The 21,012-nt window shown below is 35.0% G+C and overlaps 2 protein-coding genes across 11 annotated transcripts in view; one reads left to right on the forward strand and one right to left on the reverse strand.

The window, feature by feature from the left end:
- Positions 1-21,012, forward strand: part of LOC121725637 (zinc finger protein OZF-like) — a 71,376-nt gene that overhangs the window by 21,366 nt on the left and 28,998 nt on the right. The window contains exon 6 of one of the 9 annotated variants that reach the window (XM_042112661.1): positions 4,502-5,153. The exons of 7 other annotated variants lie outside the window; for them this stretch is intronic. In XM_042112661.1, coding sequence (XP_041968595.1) covers positions 4,502-5,076 — 575 coding nt within the window. In that variant the 3' untranslated portion in view covers positions 5,077-5,153. Of the gene's footprint in view, positions 1-430; positions 1,470-4,501; positions 5,154-21,012 lie in introns of those variants that run through there. One more of the 9 variants, XM_042112662.1, reaches the window with a different exon arrangement.
- On the reverse strand, positions 14,229-18,055 carry LOC121725635. Of its 2 annotated transcripts, XM_042112652.1 has the most exons (9): positions 17,461-18,055; positions 16,899-16,982; positions 16,642-16,719; positions 16,404-16,487; positions 15,634-16,088; positions 15,142-15,535; positions 14,810-15,042; positions 14,663-14,729; positions 14,229-14,360 (listed from the first exon to the last, which is right to left on the reverse strand). In XM_042112652.1, exons 1-8 carry the CDS (start codon positions 17,738-17,740, stop codon positions 14,712-14,714), a joined length of 1,626 nt encoding a protein of 541 aa, XP_041968586.1. In that variant the 5' UTR covers positions 17,741-18,055; the 3' UTR covers positions 14,229-14,360; positions 14,663-14,711. The 2 variants fall into 2 exon arrangements, with proteins under 2 accessions (XP_041968586.1, XP_041968587.1); XM_042112653.1 differs by lacking the exons at positions 14,229-14,360; positions 14,663-14,729; positions 15,142-15,535 and having other exon boundaries at positions 14,958-15,042.

Here is a 21,012-nt window from a genome sequence, read left to right on the forward strand (position 1 = left end):
AAAAACAACAATATGGCACCGGGTTGCGCCCTGGCAACATGCGTTTAAATATATAATCATAAGGGCAATTTGAAGAGGATCGCATAAAAAAATTGAGGTGGAATAGTTTTCGGTACTCATGCACCGACTCGTGCTAGTCTATATTGCTTTAAAAGCTGAAATCATGAGTATAATAAAGAAATATAGAAAATTTAAAACGGGGAAAGGAATGTTATCTATATTATTGCTGTATTTTTACTATAACTTTGTAGCTTTCAAATTATGAGTTTATAAGGCTCTAAATACGGTAAATTACGGAATCTCCGTAGGGGAAGGGCCTTTACAGAAGACAAATTTACAACTTTTCGTGTTTCAAGTCTGACGGTAATCGCCGTAAGAAACAACGAAACATCATAGATGAGACTATTAAAGTCATTTTTCTGTCTTTTAGATGAAAAAAAAAAATTCAGACTGCGGAAAGAAGATTATGAGAGATCCGAAGATAAATTCAAGTGCAACAAATGTGACAAGGTATATAACAAGCTACATTCTCTGCGGAAACACGTTAAGACCAAACATTACGACATACTCAAACACGAGTGCAACATATGCCAACGAGCATTCTCCACAGATGCCCAGTTCACAGTCCACAAGTACGAGGAGCATAAAATAGACGACCGCTTAAAATGTAACGCATGCCCCATGGTGTTCAATACTAAACGCCAGCTAATAAAGCACAGGAACATTTTCCACATGCTCGGAAAGAAGTACAAGTGTAGCAGCTGCGACTACGAGACCTACAGCGCTGAGGCGCTCTATAAGCACAACTTTAAACACAAAACAGTTCGAGACTTTCACTGCAAGTTTTGCCGAAAGTCGTTTTTGCGTAGAGCGACGCTGGTTCTTCACGAGCGGATCCATACGGACGAACGAAGAAAGATTTGTAACGAGTGCGGACAGGCTTTCGTGCAGAAAGCCAGCCTCAACTACCACATGGCTAAACACCATCCAGAGGTTCAATTTTAATATCACAAATTATTGACTGTATAAAATGTAAATGATTAATAAATACTTGTTTTAATTTTTAATCATACAGTTCACATACGCTCCTTCATCATTTTGGAATAATATTATAATCGGAGATTCATCAGTGTCTGGAAATACCCCATCGACATCCAGGACCACATCAAGTTCTTTGCCAGCTTTGCGCGATATCTACGTACAATCGTTTGCAGTCTATCTGTGTTTTTATTCTTAGACTTCCAGTCCAACCTTGTAGTCTTCTAAAAATATTTGTCTGATATGTTCCTGCGCAACTAAATTATTATGTTTTTCTCTGCTAGTAATCGATTTCATGAATGTGGTTTGAGTTCCATACGAGTTGCGCGTTCGTCCGTGTTATCAAGTAAAATAAGCCAGCCAGTGAAAAAGTATTAGTTTTAAAGAAAGTCAGTGATATCAGATGAGTCTAGCGCGGGTGTTAATTGAAATGTGTGATCACTGATCATCATCTGAATCAGCAGAAAAATCTTCATCAGAACTATAATCATATTTCACCAAATTTCTATGTTTCCGTTTTACCTAAAAATATTATGCTCAAATATTATTACAATCAAATATTAAATCATGAATTGATGTTATGGGATAAGCCGATACCACAACTAATAATAACAATATTATAAAATTGGTATGTACGAAAACCTAAACATTTATAAATTGATAACTAACTAGTTGTTGCCCGCGACTTCGTCCACGTTAGTATACTTAGACTGTAGATCACGTCCCAAGTATTATTTATTGTACAAAAATATTCAATGTACAGAATTGACTTTCCTACGATTTTATTATATATAGATGTTCCGCGCGACTTCGCTTGCGTAATTTAGGAATTTCACGCGACCGTACATTTTTCCGCAAAAAAAAATAGCATATGTCCCTTAACGTGATCCATTCTTCATGTTTGCCAAATAACATAAAAATTACTCCAGTAGTTCTTAAGAATCTTAAGATAATAAGCAATTTCATATAATTTCTCCCGTTTTTTCCACATTTTCCTCTATTTCTTCGCTCCTATTAGTTTTAGAATAATTAAATATAGCTTATGGCCTTCCTCGATAAATAGGCTATCTAACACTGACAGAATTTTTTAAATCGGACCAGTAGTTCCTGAGATTAGCGCGTTCAAATAAGCCCTTTCATACAATTTCCCCCGTTTTTTCCACATTTTCCTGTATTACTTCGCTCCTATTAGTGATAAACTATCTAACACTGAAAGAATTTTTCAAATCGGACCAGTAGTTCCTGAGATTAGCACGTTCCAATAAGCCCTTTCAAATAATTTCCCCCCGTTTTTTCCACATTTTCCCCTATTTCTTCGCTTCTGTTAGCCTTAGCGTAATAAAATATAGCCTATAACCTTCTTCGATAAATGGGCTATCTAACACTGAAAGAATTTTTCTAATCGGAACAGTAGTTCCTGAGATTAGCGCGTTCAAACAAACAAACAAACTAACAAACTCTGCAGAATTATAATATTAGTATAGATATCACACTCCTTACCACGGTTTGCATGTTTTCTGTTTGTATCTGATGTGTAACATCCTTCTCAAGGGAATCACTGGACTGGAAAGCAGTTTGTTGTGCAAATAGATTACTCTCAGGATTCTAAACTAATCAAATAAATTTATCAGGAATAGTCTCAACTTACAAAATACAAAAAAATATATATATACAAAATGTCTAGCAAATATTATTTATTTTTTACCATAATTTGCAAGTTCTCGTCTTGTATCTCATGTCACGTAATGAGGGCAAAATGACCTCCCTCATCACATACTAGGGTTGTTGAGGAATTGATTTTGAGGAAGAGGAGGAGGAAGAGGAATTGTCACGCGCAAATTTAGAGGATGCGGATGAGGAAGAGGATATTTTTGAGGAAGAGGATGCGGATGAGGAATGGGATGATAGGAAATTATAAATACTAGCGGAACCAAAACAAATTTTTTATAGCTCTTGAACTCATTTAATAAGTTCTTATATTTAAGATATGTATTCAATATTGCGAATACTTGCGAATAAAGATAAATAAAACTGTCCCATTATAGTTAGAGTTTCGTGACAAGCGAATCGAAAGCGGAAATGAAACTGCCAAGTTTCTTTTATACTATATGTTTTTGTCTAAAGTAGCAGTGTCTAAAGTTTCTTTTGTTCTGCATATTGGTCCAAAATTTTAAGCAGTTATTTTTTTTTCTGATTTCTAACCAATCACTTGACTCTCTTTTGTAATACTGTTGATCTGCAATTGCATGGCTTTCAGCTGTAAGGGATTCTAACTGATTTAAATATTCTTTTTTAGCTGTCACTAGTTTCCCTGGGGGCATATCGGGTGCTGTTGTTCCATGACCATAGTCATGTTGCTTTTGATTGGTTGTTGTTGCTCGTTCAATCTTCTCTGTTTTATTACTGGGTGTTTGGAGTTAAATTTTATTTTAAGTCTTCTTTTTCTTTCTACTTCTGCACTCCTGGAGCTTTATTCAGAAAAGATTCTTGTATAGATGAAATTGGGATCTTAGTGCTAAAAGAAACAACAGCTGCTGAGCTTCTTCCTTGGTACCCCGTTTCAAAGAAAAAATTATTAGTTTTCCGCCAACGAATTTAGCTATAACATCACATCGTTATAGCTAAATTCAACTTTATTTGCATCTACGTCTTCAATGAAACTACGAGCTTTCGCAGCTACTATTGAAACTATAACATTGATTAGAAACAGGAAAGTTGAACTTTGAATATTTTTTAATCCATCGCCGTCATGTTTTTCTTTTTGGCAATAATAAGATGCGCACATTTGGTCGTTGCCATATGTATGTGACACTGAATTTATAATATCGTTATGTAAAACCCTAATCGTCACATTTTTAGGATTCCCCGAGGTGTTATGATATTTTATAGATTTTACTATGGCTCTTCGCATAGTCATTATTTAAACGAGTTTTTCGGTTCAGCTTGAATTTTGTTTCAGAACAGATTTCTCTAAACACAACTTTTTTTTACAAAAAAAATTTGCATAAAAAAGTTGTGTCTCAATTTTCTCTACGGTAACATTCTGTTCTTTAAATGGATCAGCGTTCAAGATTTTTACCTATGTTGAGGCATCACCGTCTCCAATCATCCGGCCATATAACGAGCCATACATCGATATGGATGATTTGACAAGAATTTCGGCTTTCATAGAGCACGACGAACCCTAAAAGTTTTTAAAACATCAACTAGATCTAACATACTAGACCTACACTTTCGGGTTAAATCCAACATGGTTTTCTAATTGGTCCCTGACATATTTTGTAAAGATTTTAAACAAATTTATTATTATTAATCTAAATTAGAAGTAAGATGTATCTGAGAAGACATAGTTATAAGAGACGAGAAGTTATAACTTTCCATGTTTAAAGTCTGATGTTAGTCGCCGGAAGAAACTACGAAACATTATAGATGAGACTATTAAAGTCATTTTTCTGTCTTTTAGATGGAAAAAAAATATTCAGACTGCGGAAAGAAGATTATGAGAGATCCGAAGATAAATTCAAGTGCAACAAATGTGACAAGGTGTACAACAAGCTAGATTATCTGCGGGAACACGTTAAAACAAAACATTACAACATGTTCAAATACGAGTGTGACATATGCAAAGGAGCATTCCCGTCCGAGGCCCAGTTCACAGTCCACAAGTACGAGGAGCATAATATAGACGACCGCTTCAAATGTAACGCATGCCCCAAGCTGTACAATTCCAAACGCCATCTGATAAAGCACAGGAACAACTTCCACATGCTCGGAAAGAAGTACAAGTGTAGCAGCTGCGACTACGAGTGCTACAGCGCTACCGCTCTCTATAAGCACAACTTTAAACACAAAACAGTTCGAGACTATCATTGCAAGTTCTGTCGGAAGTCGTTTTTGCGTAGAACGACTATGCTTTTCCACGAGCGTATCCATACGGGTGACAAACGAAAGATCTGTAACGAGTGCGGACAGGCTTTCGTGCAGAAAGCCAGCCTCAACTACCACATGGCTAAACACCATCCAGAGGTTCAATTTTAAAATCATAAAACATTTATAAGGGACACGTTCAAACTTCTGACCATAATTACATAGAAGTGTAATAGTATTGGATCCGACCGTAAAATCTTGTATGAATCGTTTTTTTTGATCAAATATATTTTAAAATAATCTTTAGAACGTATAAAATGGATTAATGTTGGGTTGCCTTGTCAAAAGTAGCCGCAAGTACCTGTAATTAAGTTTAATGTCCATGAGATAAATGCATAATTTGTATGTATATTTTTTTCAGTAAATTTTACATCATTTGAAAGAAAATGACGAGACAAAATAAGGTATAAATGGTTGCCAGCTCTAAATCGGTCGCAACCTAGGGTTGCCAGCCCGTAAACAGACATTGTTCTTCATCAAAATTGAAGCATCGATTTTTTTAATAATTTTGATACAAAATTAAAGTTTTATGCATTTTGTACATGAATATCCATGGTTGCCAGTTGCACGATAGCCGCAAACTGGGGTTGCCATCACTTTTGTTTAAGACAAATGTTGAGGCCTACAATTATTATGCCTGGCGCGCCGGCGACGCGTAGTGTCCATTAATTGTGGTGTTTTAAACCGATTTCCAAAAAGTAGGAGGTTATATGTGCGTCTGTTTATATTTTTTTGTATATTCAACGATCACTTCGCCGTTTGTGGACTGATTTTCAAAATGTTTCGCTATTGTATAGACTATAGGGTATAATCCGAATTTGGTACCATGTTCATTAAAGGTCACAGCACACATATCAACTCGGAAAGGGATGGGCACCGTATCGCCTCGAGCCGTTCAATATTATTTGTATGAAACTCCCTACTGCAACGCACACTAAGCGGAACCGTAACGTAATTGCCTCGCCTCGGAAGGGGACAGCTGTCGGCGAGCCGTAAGCGAGGCGTCGCCTAGCCGTAGCCGAGTTGACGTACAGGCGCTACTGATACGCTTTGGTTACTTGCATACGTGGTGGACGCCTGGCGTGGCGAAAGGGGTCAATAAGTAATCGAGGGAAAAATCGCTATTTATACCTAAAATCTAAATAAAATATATTGATGATATTGTGTATTTTGATTTATCATAATGACATTAAGGGATCGGACACATTGTATATGAATTAGATTTTGAGCCAAGATATACCAAGGTTCGAAGGTGGTGAACAGATCTCCGACCTCCTTATAGATACATGTTTGAGGGTCTCGAAGTTGTTTTAAGAATTGAAGGCATATATTATGACGATGGTACATTAGATTTATATATTACATTTTGACTGTATTTAATATTAGTATTTATTAGTGTTTTTATAGTTTTTTTTACATCGGGACAGATGTCTTTGATCATTATTCCGCTGTTTGTGGGCAGATTTCGACAATTCTTTTGTTGCTGTATAGGGGCATAATCCGAATTTGGTACAATGATTACGAAGTTAATGATCTGATGATGGCAACTATAAGCAATCGAGGGAAATTCTTGAAATTTATAAAAACACATCGTGGTTAAAATTTTGTTTCTAGTAAGTAGTAACTCAAAAATACGTTACAAATAGGTGAAATTTCAATCGAAGATGTTTCTGGATCCAAAGGCACCGAACAGAACTCATGAGCCCAGGCCATGTCCCCATCCGACACGGCGCGGCGCCGCCACCGCGTTACGGCACGACGCCGCCACTATGATACGGTACTGTGTCGACCCGTGTCCCTATTCAGTCGATATTTGCGCTCGAACGAAAGTGCTTGTCTGGATATGAATCGCAAAAGAATTATTCTCTTGTTGTTGCTAAGACGAAGATTGGAAAAGAAAGAGAAACAGGAAATTTATTTTTGCTATTTTTGACTTTAAGTATATACCAATAATTACAATTTACAACAGAATAGGCACTTGAAATGTTCACAAAATACTCAATTGTATTTATACTTTGAAAATTGCTTGTAAAATTAAAATAAACCTCATAATTAAGGCGATTCTCATACAAAAAACATAATTTTTTGGTTATTTTTCTCTATATTAATGGTACTTGGCCGATTTTTATCTGTTCCAAATAAGTGCCTCGTTTAAGTTTGGAGTTTTGGACACAATTTTTGTTCGGAAGTTTCACCCAGAATAGGGGCGCGCGGTGCACCTTTTCCGGCACCGTGTCACGTTGCGGTGGCGGCGCCGCGCCGTGTCACGTGTGTGATGGGGACGCGGCCTTATGCGGGGTTTTCACGGGTGACTATAGCCGCACGATTTACGCCGCACGGTGAAAATCGACTGTCTTAATGGCAATTCGGCTATGCCGCATGCGGTTCAAGCCGCATGCCCCTAAAGTAGACTGCCAACCGACTTTTACCGCGTGGCCATTGGCTGCATGCGGCTGGTGACTAAAATCACTGCAAACGCTCAGGCGCAAGCGATCGCTTGCTGCGAATACATAGTAAAATAACCCAACTTTCAAACTAAAAACATGTTTAAAGTCTGACGTTAATCGCCGTAAGAAACTACGAAACATCACAGATGAGACTATTAAAGTCATTTTTCTGTCTTTTAGATGAAAAAAAAAAATTCAGACTGCGGAAAGAAGATTATGAGAGATCCGAAGATAAATTCAAGTGCAACAAATGTGACAAGGTAATCAAAAACCTAAATTCTCTGCGGAGACACGTTAAGCTCAAACATTACAACATTTTGCAGTGTGACATATGCAAACGAGCATTCTCCACCGAGGCCCAGTTCACAGCCCACAAGTACGAAGAGCATAATATAGACGACCGCTTCAAATGCAACGCATGTCCCAAGGTGTACAATTCCAAACGCCAACTAATAAGGCACAGGAACAACTTCCACATGCTCGGAAAGAAGCTCAAGTGTAGCAGCTGCGACTACGAGAGCTACAGCGTTAGCGCTCTCTGTAAGCACAAGTATAAACACAAAACAGTTCGAGACTTTCACTGCAAGTTCTGTCGGAAGTCGTTTTTGCGTAAAGCGACGCTGGTTCTTCACGAGCGGATCCATACGGGTGAACGAAGAAAGATTTGTAACGAGTGCGGAGAGGCTTTCGTGCAGAAAGCCAGCCTCAACTACCACATGGCTAAACACCATCCAGAGGTTCAATTTTAAAATCATCAAACAGTTATAAGGGACACGTTCAAATTTCTGACCATAATTACATAGAAGTGTAAAGGATTAATGAAAGGATTAATGACTATTTACTTATTTTAATCATACAGGTCACATTATACAATTAAAAGGTACAATTAAAACTACCGGCCAAATTTTTTTGGGCTTTAGATATCATTACGAGAGTCCATTTAACTAAAAAAATAGGGTTGTAATTATTTTACAATAACATAATATATCTTTATCCCACTTAAAATTGTTGCAAAACGGTCACTTCGTGGCGGTGCGTAGAGCGGGGCGCGTGTTCACGTCACGCGCCCCGCTCTACGCATAGTGTCCATTAATTGTGGTGTTTTTTAGGATAACTTTCGGATGCTATTTCTCAATATTTTAGTACTAAGTGATTTTCTTGTATTTTTATTTTTTTACAAGGATCAAAATATCAAAAATTGACCGGAAGGTTTAATTACATCCCTGTATATACGCTCGTTCATCATATTCTTCAAAATTCTTATCTGTCTTTGGAAATTATCAGCTGCCATCTAGCAATTCATAATACAAGTTCTTTGCCTGTTTTAGCGCGATAACGGAGTCTACGTACAAACGTTTGCATTCTATCTTTACCTTTATTCAGAGACTGGTGATCTTGTAGTCTTATTTATCTGATATATTCCCTGGGCAAGTAAATTATTAAATGTTGGGGAGCAGTGCCTCCGCTGCCGGCGCCGTTTTCCGATGTTTGCCGAAGTCACGCGATGTTTGCCGAATAGGCTGCCGGCGCATATTCGGCAAACATCGCTTGTTCATTGACAGAATAATTATCAAAATTAAGTAAGTACATTTGCTTCTTTAAACAACGCTGAAACTCTCTAACATGTATAAGGAGTCCGAAGTTCTGTTCAGTACCTTCGGAAGTATACCACGGGGTATACTGTGGTGCAAAATCTTACTTTTTGTAGTAGATGAAAATGCATCACAAAAAAAATATCCACAGCCGTCAGCCGAACATAATATTTTAACCTCCACCTTTGGAAGTCGAATATTTGAGATTATAATACTTACTTATTTCTTTTTAAAATTTGTTTACCGGCTCTCACTGAGGTAATAAGAAACACAGTACAGAGTACTTATATGTCAGTGCCGGCACTGGAACCTAGCGATTTACGCATTTTCACCGGTTCCCATTTTGAGGGCCAGCGCCGGCAGCTGTTGTTTTATATCTTGGCTGCCGGCAGACGGCAGTATACTTACCGCCGGTTCCCAATACTGATATTTCTGGTAGCCGGCGCGGGCAGCGGAGGCACTCCCTAAATGTTTTTCTCTGCTCAGTAATTGTTTTCATGAATGTGATTCGAGTTTTATACGAGTTGCCCGTTCGTCCATGTTATCACTTATCAAGTGAAAAATCCAGCCAGTGAAAATTGATTTTGTAGAGGAAGTCGTAGTAAATATGAGTTCTTTAGGATTACTGTTTAACAAATACATATATTGGGATTTGGGTGTGTGAAAGTTTTCTATTTACTTTTTGGCAAGTATATAAGCATTTTGGCAAGCTATTTTTTGTATTTTCTCTAATTTCTCACAAAGATGATATACTTATTTGGTCCCTTAGCACTTGAGGGCTACTCTATATCGTCGGTGTAGAGGTAAAAATCATTATCTGCTAATAAGCGATTATGAATAAATCAAGTTTGAAAATTGTATAAGTATTTTTTTAATTATATATAAATGTTTTTTTTGTTAGATATGTATGTCATCCTAAATAGGACCGTAAACTGTTTTGAGACCCATTTTTATTATTTTAATTATAAATAAATAAAAAGTAAATAATTAGTTTTACCTTTTTCATAATTACTCCATCAAAGGTCACTTAGTGAATAAAAAATATCATTATAGAGAAATTGTCTTTTTATTTAATACGTTACTGGATTTATTTCTTTATTAACATTCATTATAATTTAATCAAAAAATACTTCATCCTCGGGCTGTGTAGACGAGACAGGTAAATTTTGATACCAGCCATGTAGTTCCATAGTCCATCTTTGCACAACTTTTCTAGGTCTCTTTTTTTTGAACAGATATAGGAAGCTGATGACCATAGGCCGGTTTGAGCTCGACATTTTGGTTTAGTCTGCGACTGCCACGAGGAGTTACGTCAATTTTTTTGTATGGAGATTTATGATCGTATCTACAGAGTATTGTATTAGGATGGGCTTTCTCATACCTTAAGCATTTTATTTTTAGCCACGATACTTTATCGCCGTCTTCATCCACTGTTCTATTCTTTATGTTTGCTGTAGACAATGAATGCAAATCCCAAAAGTCTTTAAAAGTCAGCTCATTTACTATGTATGGCTCATTACTTGTTTTTTTTCTTTTTGATCTAGCTTCCCTGAAAACATCAATCCAATCTCTGAGCATAAATATCTCCCGGTTTTTACTGGCGTATTCGATGGCAGCATGCATTGAATCACATTCCATATTGCTATGGCCAGATTCTAAAAATGTTTGTTCAATAATCTGTAAGTGGGTGTTCTGTACAGCGTACTTGTACGCTGGCGGCAGCCATTTGTTGATTACGGTTCTGCCCTCCGCACGTATCTGAGAACATAGACAACTCGGTCACAATTTCAGGAATTAAAATAATAGTACTACCTCGTTTTCCTTTAGTCTCACTCCAAACATTGCGAAAGGCTTTGCCATTTGCATCATAAATTGTTAAATTATAAATACAGAGCTTACGCTTACGTAAGCTCTTTACTTATAATAAAAAGTTGACACTGCAGAAAAGTGCACCTGCAACACAATCTGTAAATCAAAAGTGATTGATTTAAATGTTGGGTCAATTTATTGTCTATTTTTATCCAGTGTTTTTGCTTCATTACATTCTGTTTTTCTTATCATATGCAGACAGAAATCAGCTTCCATCTCTTTTTTTTTCTCTGCATCTGCCATGTTATAATTACTACAAGTTGCACACTGGTCTTTTTTCGGAGTATGAAAGGATAAATTAAACTCAGTATCAAAACAACGTTTGCCGGAACAGCTAGTTAACTATAATATTATTGTAGTTAACTAGCTGTTCCGGCAAACGTTGTTTTGCTATATAAAATATTTCGCCCATATTATTTTATTAAAGTGACTAAATAAGTAGTGACATACTTATGACAACATGGCAACGACCATCGCGGCTATCCCGTCGCACCAACAATGGTCGCCGTCAGTCTCTAGTTGTAATAATTTGCTATTATTTATTGAACAAATGCACTTATCAATATAAAAAGTACCCAGTAGCCGATTTTCAGACCTACTGAATATGCATATAAAATTTGGTAAAAACCAGTAAAGCCGTTTCGGAGGATTACGGTGACTAACATTGTGACACGAGAATTTTATATATAAGATAAGATGTTAAAACGTTCATTATATTTTAAGCGGGGCTTAAAAATCTAAGTAATACTTTACAAACAATGTAATGGTAGCACTTCACATGGCTATTTGTATTTGCTATTGGCTATTAATTTGTTGTATTTGGCAACATTATTGACGTATACTAAAACAAGGCAACAAAATAAAGGCAAATATAACCTCCACACATGGACGTAAAGTACCAAACTTTTACTTACTTGCCTATTTTAATCTTTTGATATGCATCGAAAAACCGATAAAGGTCGGATACGCGTATTTGGTATTGGTCATATTTGTCGAATAGGCCAATGAGGCCAATGCTTTGCCAAACATGCTGTATACGTGGTGATTGTTTGCCGATTACATCAAGTACGCAAACACAGCCATATGATAGCCATGTGAAGTGCCACCATAAGGGATACATATTACATACACACGTCAAACTATTAACAGCAAGTTTTGTTACACAAACACATTACTAGTAAATAAAGAAACCCATTGGTAGTCGTTATTCACCAAACTAGAAACGAAGTCTTAGTTATATCCTGAGTCCTGACTCCTGACACGTTATAATGTTCATGTTTCAGCAATTTTAAGCTTTTATTGTATTTCAAACTATTGCATACCTAGTGTGCTTTATATTGTTCTGGCTATGGACGATGATGAAATAATGCAAAGCACACGATAATTATTATTGCTACGTCATTAAAATACTGTCACATTATTATGGTCACAGCACACATTTCAACTCGGTAAGGGATCTTCACCGTATGGCCTTCGCCTCGCCGTCAACCTAACTTATGCACGTATTAAGAAATCGTATCAGTAGCGCCTGTACGTCAACTCGGCTACGGCTAAGCGACGCGACGCCTCGCTTACGGCTAGGGTTGCCAGCACAGACTACTAAGGGATACTACGTATCAGACTGCCAACTAGCGGACAAAAGTTTCAACTTTAGCGCCATATTGGAAACCAACCATACATGACATTTTATTTGTTTAGCGTGTGACAAGTTCTTTACGGCAAAGGAATTTACGTATAACTTTTTTTTATGCAATTATCAAAGGAGTAATTTTTTTAAAAGAAGAAGGGTAGTGTTTCATTTTAGCTCCCTAATGATCCCGTTAATTTAATTTTACTATTTTACCTACACTCAAAGTGCAAAATGTAACATAATATTTATTATGTTACATCATGCACTTTGAGTGTAGAAGAAATGTAATTTGATGTTAAAGAAATGTATAACAGGTATTATTACATTTGTTTAACATCAAATTAGTCTGTTTTTACTTTTTTGTCTCATTAAGTTTATGAGGGTCACTGGCAGATATACAATTTCAAGTTGGCCAACTATCGTAAATTGCGTAGTTTCACAATTTAATTGGACAACTTTTTAATTTGTAGGTAATCGGAAACTTTAGTTGTACAATTTAGTTGGTTACTATACGATTTAGTTGGCCAACTTGAAATTGTAAGTCTGCAGTCGCTCAAAAAATGACTTATGTAGATAGCAAAATAAACGACAGTAAATGAGTGTTATTATATTAAGTTGTATGTACATAAATTACTGTTTATTGTTTATGATAAACACCCTGAAGTAGGTATTGTTACCTACTCATTTATGTTATACTTTCTACATAATCAAGTAGATGCAGGTAGATGGATCGCTTTTTAAAATCACTAAGTAAATAAAACGACTGACATATTTTCACTTATTAAATGATTTATTTTTTAATTTTTTCACATATTTATTATATGCTTTATTTTGTATCATTGGTAACTGTCGATTTTTCAGTCGTATTATGCTGTGCCCTTTAGAATTTTATTAATAATATTGCACCAATTCACAATCGAAAATCTAATTGTTAAAATAACAAACAGCAGTTTCTCATCTTTGTGTTCGGTACAAGTAAAGAAAACAAATGAATATTTGGAATCGATTAAATTTTTTATTTTTATAGAAATATTATCTTCTTCAGGTTGGTTTTCCAAATATTCATTTGTTTCCTTAACAACTGTACCGAAACACCTAACTGCACCTTCGGATGGGTAGTTCAAACTATGCTTCCTTTTGTTATATTCTCTTTGTTTTATCCAAGTATGTATCGCATTTGGCTTCTGGCTAGTTAAGCAATTTTTGCAATTAGTGCAATTGATTTTAGACTTTTCAAAAATTTTTTGAACTACCCATCCAGCAGTGTAGGCCCGTGAGTGTACGTTAATACATTCCCGCCGGGCCTGTTCTATAATTTTTTCGACACTTGTTTCTGCTGACCTCGAAAGATCCGGTCCGACACTATTTTTTATTTCTTCATTAAACAATGAATGTAAATTTACAACTTGGTCGGCCGGATCATCTTCACAATTGAATGAGTCTTGGTGGAATTTTATTATTCTAGTTATTAAAAGAGATTTAAATGTACAATTAAAGCTGTGGCAGGTAGGGTTATTGCTTCTATAGTTGTAAGCTCTCACTTGCCCAAAAAAATTTTCTATGGGATCAGAGTTAAAGTATCTCGGCCTCATTATTTTTATACTCTGATCCCTTAAATTCTGCCACAACCTTATGTAACTGTTAAGAGTTATTATAAAATTATTTAAAGATGGCACAGACTTCACCTTTCCTGAAGCATCGACAAATTTAATTTTTTCTAACGCAAAAATTTGCCTTTGCTATTTTTTGAATATGTGGTTGACCCATTGACACTGTCGAATAGCTGGTCGAAGAATAAAACAGTTTCTGCAGTATTCTTTAACGTCTCACTGACCGGTGTACCATTTGCGTAGTGTGCTGCAAAAAAGAAGGATTTGTTTATGATACTAGTATAACGATTTTATGAGAATGAAGATTTAAGTTTGGGCATGGAAAGATGGAAAAAAATAAATTAGATGTCATTATTTAAAATTGACATAGTAATCAAGCACATTGTCTGGTGTATCGTCCAAACTGTAAATTTGGATGATATATTCGAATGTACCGAGTCAGACATAAGCATAATTATATTATATTGGCCTTTCTTCACAGTTCACACATAACAGTATCTTCTTTTAAAATTGATAATCAATGTGACATGAAAATATTTTAATACTTACAAAATTGTGCTGTATACGATAAAGCAGCAGCAACAGTGGAGCTCAAAACTTATACACAATTTTTCACCTACAAACAAAAAAGTATTATTAGGACTAGTAAAATTTTCTTTCGAATCCAAATAGATGTTTTAATATTATATAACTCACCTTCATTTTCTTAATTTTTTCGGGAACGACATGTTCGTCTGTTAATTTGTGTAAAAGCCTAGCTTCTGTATGATTACAGTCAGTCTTGTAGACATCTACAATGTCATTCCATTTTGAAAGTTTTCCATCAAAAATAATGTTTTTATTTAAGAAATTATTTCTTAATCCTTTTATTAGATGGCATGGATCGTAAATAATGCTCAATTTCGCTCCACTTATTTGCACAGTCCCATCTGGAAATAAAAAAGCAAGAAATATTATAATATATTTAAGAAATTTGTGAAAAGTGCCTAATTCTAGAAAATATGTAACAAATATCCCACAAAACACACCTGGCTCTTCATTGGAAATTAGCTGATCACGTCGTGTATCCTGCTTAAGGCTTCCTAGGGCTGATTGAACGGCTGCACCTTGGTCGCATATTAAAGCTATAGGTTTTAAGCCACATTTGACAACAGCACTCACAACATCTTTTAAAATATTTTTCAAATCGATGCCTGAGGTGGCTCCTTGGCAGTAATAAAAGGCAAGTGGTTGCTGCCATTTAAACACTGCTCCTCTTAGCATAAAAACTAAGGCATGGTCAGCAAAGTCATTCGTTTTTTTATTTAATTCTACAAAGCCTGTGATTTTATCTTTGTTTTTGTCATAGTTTAATGCAGTCTCCAATGATATCTCATCAAAGATTATCGAACAAAGTTTTTTGTTCTCTTTCCAAGATGCTACCTGAAATAAATATTTTTAATGTAGTGATTTAAAAATAACAAAAAATATTGTGACAAATACCTCTGTAGTGGTGACATTTGAAATAAGTAATAACTAACCTTTTCTTTCATTAATTTGAAAAGTTGTGGACAAATTCCCGTTTGTATATTAAATTTGGACACCATGTTATTTAGTGTCGACCTAGACGGCAATATAAATATATTGTGCAGAAACTTATACCCCTTGGGGCTTTGCTTCATTATGCACAACGCTAATAATTTTTCTTCATTAGTGAACCTTCTGCCTTTCTTATTTTTGTTGCAAAGTTTAATTTGCATGTTCATAATCTTTCTAGCATATGGATTCATATCATTTGTTAGTTTTTCGAATAACTGTTCCTTTGTAAAAGCCAAGGCTCTTTTGGCTCTCTTGTAAAAATCTTTTTGCCGCTTAGCTCTTTGGTACTCTTGATAGATACACTTTGCCGTTGGTGTCAAATCTTTTATTTTATGAATGATACGCTTTCTTGCTTTTGGCACCATCACATGTCTGGCTTTCTCAATTTGATTTAAGGCTAAAAATATATAAAATTTTGAATTATTCACATAAAACATAACACAATTGGCAAAGATGAGATAAGAAGTTGTAAATATTAATTATTAACCCAGTTGCTAGTCAATATAAATTATAAACAGCAAATAACTATTATATCGTCTAACATATTTGAAACATAATATTAATACAGCAATCAACAACCCATTTAATATTATAAGGCACATAAATATTATAATTTTTAAAGGGCTTAGATTGTTTTCTTTTGTAAGAAGTAAATAAACATTAGTTCTTGAGCGATAGCTGTAAAAATGAATGTATAATATGTATAATTTACCTGAGTTCACCAGAGTGTTATTCACTGATAAATGGGAAGTTCCAGATACACTCTCAAGATCACTGGAAATCTGGGTAACTGCTTCTGCAAAAACAATTTATTCTTAAATTCTTTTTTTTTATTCTTAATTTATACTATAGGTTATACATCTTAAAGATTAAGTCGGCCTTATTCTTAAATTCTTTTTAGGAAACAAAATATACAAATACATAGATATAACTAAATTGTATCATAATACCTGTACAGTAAGCTGAAGTTACATATGGATTTTGAGAAGTTCCTGGTTTATTCCGTAAATCACTGACGCCAATGGAATCTAAAAGAGACAAAAATAATTATGTTATATTAAGACTACCACATTTTGGATTATAGTCTTATTTATAAATTGATTGTTTTCTCTACTAATTATATAATATGCAATATAGTCATGAAGAAAATATATAATTATTATAGATAACATTCATTTAAATGTTTAAATAACAATGACTAACAAACCTCTTAAAGGTTCCCGCCTGCTATATGTGTGGTCAAAGTGTGTTTTGCGTGCATAGCTGTGCTCACATATAGGATCCACATTTTCTGAAATTGACAAAATTACAATGTTAATAATATGAAACTAAATAATATAATAATATATAATATCTATGGACGTTTCACACCACGTCAGTCTGGCCCCATGCTAAGTACCTAAAGGACTTGTGTTACAGGTAGCAGACAACGGAAATATATTTAATACTTTATACTATACATATATTTAAGATTTTTATTATTATTAGGCTGAACCTATTGTGTCGATTTTAGCTTTAAAACATTCGTAAAAGTCCAGGGAAGGTTTTTAAGTGATACGATGTTCACCGGGACAGCTCGTAAACAATATATATAGGCAAGTATAGTAATGAACATACACATATTAAATTTTAATCTTCAACAACATTGGTGTGATAGATTCCTTTGGTTATTTACGTCCAATAAAGAAATATTATGAAAAGTTACAGAGCTCCTGAAACTGACAATTTTGCAGACAAAAGCTGGTTGTTTAAGTAAAGTTTCTACTTACCAGTGTTTCCTTGGGACGGTACTCCACTGGAAATCTCTTCTTCGGTAAACAAAGAAGGATATGCCTTGTTTAGCAGATGTGATCCCGATGAGCTAATAAATTTCTTTTCGAAGTGTAGGTGACAAACGAAAAGGTTTATCAATTTCTTCGATGGTAAGTTCTTAAGATCATCACGATTCACACACTTTAACCACTCTTTGAGTCTTATCTCATTGCTAGGAAAACGATGTAAAATAGCGTCCTGTCGCGATGTTTTACACACACAGCACTTCCGAAACATCTTGACCAAGATGAAAATCGGACTCAAAGCGCCCTATTACAGTTAAGGCTGAGAGGATAAGCTGAAACTACTTCACTCAATCGACACAGTACACAGAAAGTATAAAGTGGAGAGGATAAGTAGAGACTTCTTCACTCGATCGACACAATAACTGTAATGGCGGTTGAAAATTTTTGTTTTCGTAAATACGAAATACGTCAAACTTGACAGCATGCTTCATTTTCGTTGTAGCCAATCACAGCCCAGTTGAAATGTCGTGCATGGTTATTCAATATGGCGGCATGCCTCGCTCTATGGCAAGGGAAGTCAATCACCCGTGGTTGCCAGGTGAGTCACGAAAAAATACCGGACAACTCCAAACCCGCACGTCGCAAAAATACAGTTTTTTATATTATTATTGCGGTCATAAAATATGTACTATAACTTACATAACGAAATAAAGGTAGGAGCTTCATCGGAGGACACCGACTTTGACTTTTCTCAAAATACCGGACATTGTTCTGTTCGGTATGACCGTTTATTTTTTACCGGACAGGCCTCGAAAATACCGGACTGTACGCTTAAATACCGGGCATCTGGCAACCCTACTTACGGCTCGCCGACCGCTGTCGGCTGTCCCCTTCCGAGGCGAGGCGGTTACGTTACGGTTCCGCTTAGTGTGCGTTGCAGTAGGGAGTTCCATACAAATAATATTAAACGGCTCGAGGCGATACGGCGCCGATCCCTTTCCGAGTTGATATATTGTGTGCTGTGAGTGCTGTGACCTTAATATTACAGCATAATATTGTACATTTATTTTCGGTGTAAGGTAATATTAATATGTTTCTAATAATAAGTACTGTTGTTTATATTATGTAAAATAAAAGTTGATCAGAATTATTACGTGCTTTTGATTTTATACAATACCAGATGACGCCCGCAACTCCGTTGCGACAAAACTCGTTTATTACAGCGGAATCGTACATTTTTCTAGGATAAAAAGTATAAGTCCTTTCCCGGGACTCGAAAGTATCTCCATACCAAATTTCAGCAAAATTGGTTCAGCGGTTTGTTCATGAAGAGTGAACAGACAGACTCACTTTCGGATATATAATATTATAGTATGGATGAAACACATTTTAATTTTTTACACTTAACTAGCCGTCCCGGTGAACTTTGTGTCACTTTAAAACCTTCCCTGGACTTCTATGAATATTTTAAGACTAAAATTAGCCCAATCCGTTCAGCCGTTTTCGAGTTTTAGCGTTACTAACACAATTGAAAATCCATTTTTATATATATATAGATTTAAACTATTTTGAATATATTATTATTGCCTGCAATAGCTCCCTTCTAATGATGGAAATGTATGAAAGTCTAAAAGACAGACACCAAAGCTGCATTGCTGTGTCCCATAGCAAAAAAACGATTGCTTTTTAACATATTACTCTAGAAAAGGAGGAGGTTATATATTCGGCTGAAGATTTTTAAAGGTTGTTATTGCGATATGACGCAGCGACTTCATAATTCTTTGGCATAATGTAGGGATGACTTGGCTTTCACTGCAGTTTTGAATAGGGATGCAAAGGTCCGAGCAGAGGATGCCACTAGCACATAGAGCGAATAATCTGGCACGTTGCACGCGTCTTATCAGAAAATTGACACGAAAATTGATACGACATTGAGAATGAACACGTCATAAATATAAAAAAAATATCTACATAAAATTCAATTGTTTGTTACCAATTTACCATTGGTTTTTAACAACAAACACGGTTCATATTATTCATAATTTGCCAGATTTTCGTCATTTTATAAAAGCGGATAGTTTTTCTGTACGTGACCAACACCTTGGAACGATCAGCAACTATGGAGTTTCGGTTTAAATTACTTTAGGAGGTATCAATTTGCAAAGATTTACAAAATAGTGCCTTACTTTCGTTAGAGTAATAAGCTTAATCTTTTCATATATTTTCTTCGATATCTCATCTTCCAAAACCAGACTCTTGTGACGGTTGCTAGCCCTGGCCAGACATACACCCCTAAGACTTGATAATTATTTTAAAACACGCATACTTTATGTATAGTATAAAGAATTTAGAGATGAAAATTCCCCTGAAAGTTTCCATTTCTAAGGAATATTTCCTGAAAACTTCCAAATTTTGAAGTTTTGAAAACTGTCATTTATCTTGTTAGGACAGTTTGACGTTTATTTTTAAATACAAATAACACTAAAATTAGGTACTTTTTATAGTTTTGATTAATTTAAACATAGGTATAAAATATGTGATATGAAAGCAGATTTGTCTACTTTATTATTCAGTCGCATGATTTAGATCGTTTTTATTATAAATATTTATCTAAGATAACATTAGTTTAAAATATATATTGCTCAGGATTGACTTTGCTTTACGCTTTTCGATTTTTTATATTATATTTTTCTTTGAAACATATAAAATTGATTTTTTTCAATAAAAACTAGAATATTTTTCTAATAGTAATACAGAAAATAACAATTTTTGAAGTATACGTGTCTCTATTAAGGGTCGAATTAACGGTTAAACTTCTTTCTAAAGTCAATCAGCTGATTTGATCTTACTCATACTTACATAAAAAAAATTACGTATTGAATTGAGTACCTCATCTGTTTTCGTCGGTAAAAATTACTTTTTTATAGAAGAAAAACCATTTTTAAAAAAATCGCAAATGTTTCTGAAAGTTTCCAAAATTTCGGAAACTGTGGAAGTTTTCACGGAAATTTTTCGGTAAACTTCCTGAAACTTTCCGAAATTTTCAACACTAATAAAGATATCTTACTTGATGATCATAAACGGCCACGACGGGGTGACCATATATGTAGCAGGTTCCTGCCATTTTGGCAGGATTGGCGTCTTATTTTGGCCTGTGGCATGATCGGTTGACGTTTTAAAAACTTGGCATGTTTTGGCAGGATTGGGGTATGAAAAAAAAATGTTATTTTTGCATCAAAGAAGTCAGTGATTTATTAGAATCTAGTGGTACTTATTCAAATTAATTTTACCAAATAAATTTATTTTCTTTCTTTCTTTCCTCCTGTCACACAAGTGACATTTTTAATTGGATTTAAGAAGACAAAACACTGTATAAGTATTCAAAGCTTATACAGCGTTTATTAGTAAGGGGGTTTAAATTTTCACAAAATCCTTAATTATATTTGTAATTTAATTATTAATAATAATAAAATTTTAATAAAATAAATATTTGATCCCATAAAAAACACAATTTTTTGCCTAAGTGCTTTCTGATTTCTCTCT

The sequence above is a fragment of the Aricia agestis genome, chromosome 3 (genome assembly GCF_905147365.1).
Source record: "Aricia agestis chromosome 3, ilAriAges1.1, whole genome shotgun sequence".
NCBI classification, from domain to species: Eukaryota; Metazoa; Arthropoda; class Insecta; order Lepidoptera; family Lycaenidae; genus Aricia; species Aricia agestis.